The following is a 10421-nucleotide window of genomic DNA, read 5'->3' as shown; positions in this document are numbered from 1 at the left end:
TTTGGAAACATTACTAAAACAATATATTGAGAAGAACGAGGCAATCATGCAGTAGCAAGCTTCCTCCATTAGAAATTTGGAGGTGCAGGTTGGATAGCTTGCGAACAAGCTTAAAAATAGAGCGCCTGGTACACTGCCCAGCCGCTCGGAAGCATCGGGACCAAGGGGCAAGGAACAATGTCAAGCAGTGACATTGAGAAGCGGTAAGAAGACGGTCCCCATGCCACCAGTACCAGAATCAGTAAAACGGCCAGAAGACTCAATCACCAACAATGACCACTCAATCACAAACAACAGATCTACCATTTCAGAAGCAGCTACCTCTACAAAAAATGAATCTCAACAAGATTCAGAATCAAAGTCATCGCAACCTCCAGCCCCAAAAACACAACAAGCAAGGGACCTCAATGAACAGTAAAATGATCGGGAAGTACAGCGGGAACCTCCACCTTTCCCGTCTAGGCTGAAAAAGAAAGATGATAGTAAACAATTCAAGAGGTTCCTGGAGGTTCTCCGACAGCTACATATCAATATTTACTTAGTAGAAGCGCTGGAACAAATGTCGAGCTATATGAAGTTCTTCAAGGACATACTCGCAAACAAGAGGAAGATCGGGAAAAATGAAACTGTCGCACTAACGTATGAATGTAGTGCGCTCTTCCAAAACAATATCCCTAAGAAAATGAAAGATCCAGGGAGCTTCACATTGCCATGCTCAATAGGGGGTAAAGAAGTCGAAAATGCGTTGTATGACTTAGGGGCAAGTATAAAACTGATGCCCTTATCTATCTTCAAGAAGTTAAACATCGGAAACGCAAGACCCACCACAGTTACGTTGCAATTGGCTGACAGATCAATAACGCATCCAGAGGGCAAAAAAGAAGACGTACTTGTGCAAGTGGATAAATTCATCTTTCCTACTGACTTCATTATATTGGATTACGAAGCTGACACTGAGATGTCGATCATCTTGGGTTGCCCGTTTCTCACAACAGGGCGAGCGGTGATCGACGTAAAAAAAGGAGAACTCACCATAAGAGTCGACAATCAGCAAGTAAAGTTCAACGTTCTCAATCCGTTGAAATACCCAAGTGATATGGAAAACTGTCAGTATGTTGGAGAATTGCAGGAAGAACATTGGCACGAGTTTTGAGAAGAATCGGAGGAAAAGAACTTTGAGATTGGTGCAATGTTGGAGGAGAATTGCGTCACAATATGGACTGAACTAGATTTTGAAACAATAAAGTTATCTGAATGAGCAACACAGCAACTAGCCATCTTTGGAAGAACCACCCATGTTGAAGTTGAAGGCGCTACCAGTGCACCTCAAATATGTTTATTTGGGAGGCAACAACACTCTACTAGTTATAATCTTTGCCTCACTGAGCACAGAAAAGGAGGAAGCACTTATTCAAATCCTCAAGAAATATGCGAAAGCCTTGGGATGGACCTTAGCGGACATCCGAGGGATCAGTCCCTCGTACTGCATGCACAAGATCCATCTTGAAGAGGGAAAAACAGGATCAGTAGAGAGGCAGAGCCGTCTGAACCCTGCCATGAGGGAGGTTGTAAAGAAAGAGATTGTGAAGTGGCTTGATGCAGGCATCATTTACCCCATATCTGATAGCAGCTGGGTAAGCCTAGTGCAGTGCGTTCCAAAGAAAGGGGGCATGACAGTCGTCACCAACAACAAAAATGAATTAATTCCAACCAGAACAACTACGGGGTGGAAAATATGCATGGTTTACCGCAAGCTAAATTTGGCCACAAAGAAGGACCATTTCCACTCTCATTCATTGATCAAATGTTGGATCGGCTTGTGGGGAATGAACTCTTTTTCTTTCTTGACGGCTATTCAGGGTATAACTAGATCGCGATTGCGCCAGAAGACAAGGACAAAACAACTTTCACGTGCCCATTCGGCACATTTGCATTCTGTCGCATGCCATTTGGACTCTATAATGCACCAGGCACCTTCCAAAGGTGTATGATGGCCATTTTCTCAGATTTCTTGGAGGAGTCAGTCGAGGTGTTCATGGATGACTTTTCGGTTTTTGGCAACACCTATGACTCCTGTTTATCAAGTATGGAGAAAGTTTTGAAGAGATGCATTGAAACAAATTTGGTTCTAAACTAGGAGAAATGCCATTTCATGGTAGAAGAAGGAATAATGCTAGGTCACAAGATATCAAAGGCAGGGTTGGAAGTTGATCAAGCAAAAATTGACGCAATATCCAAGTTACCACCACCAGTCAATGTGAAAACACTTAGGAGTTTTCTGGGACATGCGGGGTTCTATTGAAGATTCATCCACAACTTTTCTTAGATCGCAAGACCCCTAAGTGCGCTCCTCAAGATTGACCGAGAATATGATTTTAATGACACATGCGCCGAATCGTTCACGCTGAAGAATGCACTCATCACCGCACCAATTCTGGTTGCGACCGACTGGACGCAACCATTTGCATTGATGTGTGACGCCAGTGGATATGCAGTGGGTGTAGTCTTGAGCCAACGCAAAGACAAGATTTTGCAACCTATCTATTATGCCAGTAAGACGCTGAATGATTCACAAGAAAATTATACAACCACAGAGAAAGAAATACTCGCAGTGGTGTTTGCCTTGGAGAAATTTTGGCAGTACCTGATTGGATCAAATGTAGTGGTGTATACTGATCATTCTGCGATCAAATACCTCATGACGAAAAAGGATGCAAAACCAAGACTGATAAGGTGGGTATTACTATCACACCCTCTCCCAGACTACCTGCTAGCTTAGTCAGGGAGATGGCGTGAAGCCAACAGACATTGTCCTCCCTTCCTAACGATACCTATTGACCCTGCTGAATCGTTGAACCTGATAAACATACTAATCTTAGATATAAAATACTTTACATGTAACACAACACAACAGAATCCTTGAAAACCTTTAGACACACATGAAGTGCAGTCCTGACATAACTTGGTTTGGAAAATAACCTGATAGAGATATCACAACCAAAAACATATCCAACTGGGGTTTACACAACCACGACATCTAGTGCTTACACAACCATAAACTATCTGGTTCTTACAAAGAAATTTACAATATAAACAGACACAATGTACAACTCCACCCACGTATGAAGCTTGATTTGGAAGCTTTTAGAAGAAAACAGACTTTGGCAGTTATCAAGCATCGGGAGCTCGATCTCTACCTAAAAAGTGGGAAAACATTTTGAAAGAGTGAGCTATGAAGCCCAGTGAGTGACTAAATTTAAAACTGTAAATCCGCAAATCAGAACACGTGATAAACCTTTAAACGTATAAATCTATTCAATCAAAGCGTTAAACATAAACATGTAACGCTAAAAGCTTTCTCAAATGTTCCGCAAGTACGTCATTAAAATCTAGCAAAGCATATCAAGTATATAAAACATTTTAACTAACACGACAAATCAACGTTGTGTAGGGAACGCCCAGTACAACCAACATTTACTAGCTCTACGATGTAGTGGGGCCCGCCCAGTATTCCCATCGTCTTTGTCGTAGTGGGGCCCGCCCAGCACTCCCGACAACATCGTTGTCACGGAGTTCACTTAACGTTAACAACGGAATATAACCTGTGTGCACATCGTATCATATAGCCTCAGGCTCAATATCTCAGTCATGTAGTCAATATAAGTCTCAGAAAACCACATGAAAACATTAAAACATGCCTGCTTATCTTTATCTTTCGTAATACTCAAGCTTACTCGACTTGCTCATGAAAAACTGAAAATCTTTAAACAGTACTTGCTAATAAATACTTTACCTTAAATGGTATCGTTTCAACTACTTTTCAGGAAGTCAATAATCACGTGCTCATATATAAACCTCATTAGAAAATCTAAGTTCAAAACTTATGCTTGAAACCATTTATAGAAATCATGTATCATTCATAAGTTCATATTCAAGCATGTAAACCATTTAAGCATAAATTACAGTTTAGAAATCATTTTTGAAATTTGTTTTGTCACTCACAATCTTGGCTAGTTCCCTGGTCTGTAGACTCGGTCTATTTCCTCTTGGCCTGTCAAACAACCAAAATCGAGCATCATAACTATAAATTGTCTTGTCTTTCTATGCTCATGAATTCTAAATTCTAGAAATAAAATCACACTTCACATCTTCTTTCCAGATTTTTCAGATTCAATACCCTAACTTCCAACACTTATAACTTCCTCAATACTTGACCAAAATTAATGTACTATATATCAAACTCTTCATTTTGGAACTCTATAAAACTTACCTGAAGGAATAAAAATGATATTCCCAACGGATTTGTCCAGAAATCCCTCAAACATAGCGAATACAGATTCGTGCTTCTCTGCTACCCTCTACATTTCTCCTGAAATTAAACCTACTTCTAGTCATTTTTGGCTCACGAATTCTTCATGAAAGTTATAGGAAATTGAATAAGCTTTCCAAACATACTCAATTGAGCTTCTAATCCAACCTGTACACTCCAGAATGTTCGAAAAACTAGAGAAAAGCAGAGATCCTTCTGATTTGCACGAAAATTTTGTGCTCTGTTTTCCTTTTCAAAAACCATTAATTTAATATCAGATTTAGCTTCCTTCATGAAATTTGTTAGAAAATAGATTAACTTTCAAGAAAGTTAGGTCTCACCTCTTAGTTCTTCTTGTGTAGCTCAAATCGACTTAAAAACCAGAGATAGATAGGTTGAACCCAAATTTTTCCATGGTTGCACTTCCATGAGCTTTTCCTCCCTTCTTCAACCTCCAACCTGCAGCAACTTCTTCTTCCTCTTCCTTCACTCTCTCTCTCTCGAAATTCTCTGAAAATATAATGGGAAATGATGGAGAAATGGGCTGAAATGAGTGGGTTCTCACTTTAAACCCTAAGCACCGAATGGGTTTCCAATTTCTTTCATTTTCTTTTTTTTTTTCCTTTTTCCTTTTCCTTTTCCTTTTCCTTTTCCTTTTCTTTTCTTTCCTTTTTCTTTATTCCCTTTCTTTTGTTTTCTTTATTTATAAATTCAAAAATTATTAAAGACAACTTCAACCAAAAGCTTTGCCATTTTCTTCAACAATGGAACAACAATAACTTAAATCCAACATCCTACAATGTGTGACAAGAGCAAATAATCCAAGGAAAGTCTCGGGTTTAGAATTACTCCTGCAAGAATTTGACCTAGAGATCAAAGACCAGAAGGGCACTGAGAAACAAGACAAAGATCATTTGTCACGGTTAGAAAATTGCGAGGTTTAGAAGAAAGAGAAAGAAATTGAAGAGAGATTCCCTTACGAGCAACTTATGACGGTATGCATTAATGTCCCATGGTATGCAGATATTGTAAACTTCATAGTTTGCAGCCAAGTACCCGAAGACTATTCATACTAGCAGAAGAAGAAGTTGAGACACGAAGTCAAGTTTTATTTCTGGAATGACCCATTCTTGTATCGACTTGAACCTGATCATATTCTCATTGATGCGTTCCTGAGCACGAGACCAAGCACATTCTAGAACTTTATCATGAGTCCCCTTATGGAGGACATTTTGGGGGGCACTGGACCGTCGCAAAAGTCCTACAGAGCGGCTATTTTTTGCCAACACTATTCAAGGACGCCCATGCCAATGTTGTGCAATGCAACAGATGCCAGAGAACAGGGAACATGTCTAGACGGGATGAAATGCCTTTGACTTTGATCTTAGAAATTGAACTGTTTGATGTATGGGGAATCGATTTCATGGGCCCATTTTCGCCTTCAGAGGGTCATCAATATATTTTGGTTGCAATTGATTGTGTTTCAAAGTGGGTTAAGGCCATCGCATGCGCTAAAAATGATGCAGCCACAGTGGCAAAATTTCTCAAGAAAAATATCTTCACGCGATATGGAACGCCCCATGCCTTAATTAGCGATGAAGGCACACATTTCATCAACCGCATCATCACCAACCTGTTGATCAAATTTAATGTCAGCCGTAGAGTTGCAACTGCATATCACCCACAAACCAATGGGCAGGCAGAAATCTCCAACAGAGAAATAAAGACCATCTTGGAAAAGGTAGTCAGTACCTCCAGAAAAGATTGGTCACCCAAGCTTGATGAAGCACTATGGGCATACAGGACTGCCTTCAAAACTCTAATCGGTATGTCCCCATATGCCCTGGTCTTCGAAAAAATTTTCCATCTGCCTCTCGAGCTAGAACACAAGGCAATGTGGGCAAGTAAAAAACTGAATTTTGATTTGTCAAGTGCGGGGGAAATCCGGAAGTTGCAGTTGATCGAGCTCATCGAGTGGCAAATGAATGCCTACGAAAATGCCAAGCTTTATAAAGAGCGAACCAAGAAGTGGCATGACGACCACAAAAGCAAGAGGACGTTCTTCGTGGGTCAATAGGTACTTTTATTTAACGCACGTTTGTGATTATTTCCAGGAAAGTTGAAGTCCTGCTAGTCTGGGCCATTCTGCATCAAGACTATCTTTCCCCATGGCGCAGTGGAGCTAACATCCGAGGATCAAAATAGCGCATTCAAAGTCAATGGTCAATGAATTAAGCCCTACTGTAAGGGCAATGTGGAATGACGCATGACGACCATCGACTTAGGCAAGTAAGACTGATCGCTTGCGGGGATGCGATTATGGTAACCCTAAAAAACCTTTTTCAGCGTCCCTATCACTATCTTTATCACTTTCTATACCGCTTTCTTTACTACTTTCTTTATTGCTTTCTTTAATGCTTTCTTTACTGCTTTCTTTACTGCTTTCTTTACTACTTTCGTAAACTAGTTTATTGCTTTATTATTGTGTTATTAAACTTAGTTTATTGCTTCCGTTAATTTAATTTCATGCCTAGTTCAATTTATTGCTTTCTTTACCACTTTCTTTAATTTCATGTTTTGTTGAATTTATTTACATTCCTGTCTCAGTATTGCATTGAACCTAATTTCTGTGAATGAATGTTAAAAAAAAAATGAACACCGCAACGTCTTATCAATTTGGATAAGCGTTGCGATGTTGGTGATACCATAAAATAACATCTGGTATGCATTGCGATGGCGGGTGTATCTTGCGCTGATAGATACACTTTACGCCTGTCTTCCACAAATGCATTGCGTTGACGGATGAGTTGCACGCGTATGTACACTGCGCCCGTCCTCAGCAAAAAAGCACTATGTCGAAGGTAGTGTTGTGCTGGTAGAAATACCGTGTGGTCGTCCTCTAAAAATGTGTTGCATTGAGGGGTGTGTTGCACTAATGCATACGTTGTGCCCGTCCTCCGCAAATATACATTTACGGTAACAGCTACATTGCATTAATCACTTAACATTGCGCCCGTTTGACTAAAGAAAAATGATAAAAAATGATAAAATTTTCACTGAAGAGTAGTAAAAATCGCTTCAGCTTCCGAGGGAATTATGACTTAGCAGACAAAAGGACGTCATTTCTGCTAAATCATAATGGGAGGGGTGTGGCGGTAGGCTTTGTGGAATACCGAAGCCTGCCACGAAGCGATTGTGTTGGGCCCATCAAGGCCCAACCTATAAATCGCACCTCCTTCAATCGAGGAGCTCATTTGCATCTCTCGCGAAAGAAAAACCCTAAAGAATTCTCTCTGTATACCACACCCTTCCGATTTTCTTCCTAAGACTAAAAGTTTTCCAAGTTCTTTCACCTCAAACAAAAAAATGGTCGGACAATCTTCACACTTATCTTCCCTACCATCGTCCCCTTCCCAAGCCCTCGTCACCGCACGGGAGGTGGCTTTCCTTGCTACCAGCCGCCGCCTCGCCGCCCAACCTAAGCCTTCCCCAAGAATCGTCGAAAAACCCCGACGAAAAATCTCTGTAGCCGAAAAACCACCCACCAATCGAGAGGGGCCGAGCACGGAGAAAGCCTCTTCCACCAGACCTGAGGTGGCACTCCCAGTACCTTTGACTGAAAGTGAATTAAAGTGAAGGGAAAACATGGAGGTATTTGGCAGTATTTTGAGCAACTTAGAAAGAGATGCGGGGTTACCGAAAGCGGGAGTTGTGAACCAACCCCTGCCTTCAGAGGAAGAGTTGGCGGAAGCTTTGTGGAGAATGGCCCTGGCCGTTGCAGATCCTAAGAAGACTGTTCCAACAGGCTCCAATGAGGGACCCATCAGGGCCGTTTTGGAGGTGGTAGAGGCGAAGAAGCAACCGGGGACAACCGAAGAGAAGAAGAAGAGAAAAAGTAAAGAAAAACGAGTGGAAGGAAATGAAGCAGCCTTGTTGAAGAAGGAGAAGAAAGAAAAGAAGAAGAGTGAAAGAAAACAACGCAGGCGGGAAGAGAAACGCCTGAATAAAGAGGAGAAAAGGAAGGGGGTGGAAAGTCCAGATTTTGATGGAGAATCAACCACCACAAAGGTGGAAGAGGGGGTGTCAACGTAAGTAAGAGCATCAGCGCAACCATAAGTTTTGTCACCGTATACTAGATTGGTTGCGTCTAAAGATAGAAAAGACCCTGACATCACCCCTCTTATGCAGCGTCGCAAGGAGAATGCGCTGCAAGGGTCTACAAGTGACCCATTATTCTTTCAACACATAGTAGAGGAGAAGGAGAAAAGAAAAAGAGAAATGGAGGAGAAGCAAGAAAAGATGTCACGTGCACGCCAAATCATCACAGCAGGTGATTTGGCTAGAAAACTTCACGATGAGTCAGTCCGCTGTGACAGCGCAAGAGCGGCAGAAGAAGAAAGAAAAAGGCTCGAGGATGAGCAACGCATTTTGCTTTCCTCGGAGTAATTTGAAAGAGAAATGAGAGAAGAAGAAGAAGAAGCATAAAAGAAGAAGAAGGAGGAGGAGGAGGAGAAGGAAAGACATCGCAAAGCAAATGTGCAGTGCGTTAGAGAAAGTAAGAGAAAACAAGTGAAGGAATGGAAAAGGGAAAAAGAAGAGCAACGCAAGGAAAGGGAATGCAAACAAAGACAAAAATCCTGCCTAGCGTCTGCTCAGGACAAGGGCAAAGCGAAAGCAGAGAGCAGCGAGCTTGCATCGACCAGGGGGCGCCCAACAACAAATAAAGAAAATGATGATCTGATGATGGAAATGGGCTTCTTCCCTGCGTCGACGCCACTACCGGATCTGAACACTAGTGTTGTGTTGGAAGATGGGTGGGAAACCTTCTGCCAATGTCCATCCATCATTATTCCTGCGATAGTGAAGGCCTTCTATCACGTCAGCTCCTTGACACTGAAGATGCGGTGATCATAGAAGGGAGGGTAGTGTCGTTCAGCACAAAGGACATCAATGAACTCTATAAGTTGAAGAACCTCCCGGAAGCACCGAGTAACAAGTTGATTGGTGATCCTGAAGAAGAACACATGGAGGATGCGCTGAAGGTATTAACGCAATCGGGCACCAAGTGGTCAGTATCATTAACAGGCATTAGAACCCTTGCCTCCAATAAGCTGCTGCCAGAGGCGCGGCTTTGGGTTTATTTGGTGAAACGACGACTCATCCCAACAACGTATGACAAAACAATTTCAAGGGATCGAGTCATGGCCGCATACTGCATAGCGCGCGACATTCCGATCGATGTAGGCCACCTCATTGCGAAGCAGATTCGAGGTTTTGTTGGCTGTATGAGAGGTCAATACTTCTTCCCGTGGACGATTTCGAGCCTGTGCCTCTCTGTGGGCATAGGCATTTACAAAGAGCCCATGCCTGAAGTTCACGGCATCATCCACACGAAGATCCTCAGAATACTTCTCAAGGATTCACCACATTGGCCCGAGCTTCCAACCAAAAGGCCCCTCATAGATCTAAATGCACCGCAACCACACAAACCAAAGAAGTAGCGCCGCAATGATAAAGGAAAGGAAATAGTCCAAGAACGATTACAGTAGAAGCAAACCCAAGTACCCTTGGACCCTTTGCCTTTAATCAATCGCCCACCAAGCCCTCCAATCGAACCCCTTTCCCCTCTTCCCGAACACTTCACAAACCTCTTCCTGGCTCCTGATTCCAACCCCGCATCTCTAGCAGCGTTCCCCCACCATCCATCTCCACCTCACTTTTCACCACTATCACCGCATGTTGACGACCCATACGGTTTGGGGGCAGGACCTTCTGCTCAACCTCAAATCGATGTTGGTGAAACATCGACGGCACAACCCACCACCGCATCCCTTGCTGCTGACTTAGCCGATAGCAGACCTTCTTATCTCATCAGCTCAACTTCTTTCGCCAAGCAATAACGGAGTTGTAGGAGAGCAACGCAAAGTTGCAACACAGTAATACAATGGTGCAACAGGTGATGGTTAATATTCAACGCAACATCTTTACCATTCGCCTGAACAACCGATAGATGGTCGAGCGCAACCATGAGTACTTCAATTTTTTAACAGCATATCTACATGGTCCCATGGTGCCTCCGCATCTACAGCAACCTCTGCAATTTCAAGAAGCG

At 42.4% G+C, this 10421-nt stretch overlaps 1 protein-coding gene and 1 long non-coding RNA gene across 2 annotated transcripts; one reads left to right on the top strand and one right to left on the bottom strand.

Moving 5' to 3' along the window:
- Positions 1-559: 559 nt before the first annotated feature.
- LOC150037664 (uncharacterized) lies at positions 560-1153 on the top strand. Its single transcript, XM_090310974.1, has one exon. The coding sequence runs from the start codon at positions 560-562 to the stop codon at positions 1151-1153; it is 594 nt and encodes a 197-aa protein (XP_090167100.1).
- A 2074-nt stretch (positions 1154-3227) lies between these two features.
- LOC120072338 (uncharacterized) lies at positions 3228-5121 on the bottom strand. The gene is made up of 4 exons (XR_016527885.1): positions 4651-5121; positions 4478-4558; positions 4271-4369; positions 3228-4051 (listed from the first exon to the last, which is right to left on the bottom strand). It is a non-coding gene; the product is annotated as an uncharacterized LOC120072338 (long non-coding RNA).
- Between the last annotated feature and the right edge of the window lie 5300 nt (positions 5122-10421).

Source organism: Benincasa hispida, chromosome 2, assembly GCF_027475165.1.
Source record: "Benincasa hispida cultivar pf3 chromosome 2, pf3_genome.v1.1, whole genome shotgun sequence".
In the NCBI taxonomy this organism is placed as follows: Eukaryota; Viridiplantae; Streptophyta; class Magnoliopsida; order Cucurbitales; family Cucurbitaceae; genus Benincasa; species Benincasa hispida.
The sequence above is the reverse complement of the archived record's forward strand: the minus strand, read 5'-3'. Positions and strand labels throughout refer to the sequence as shown.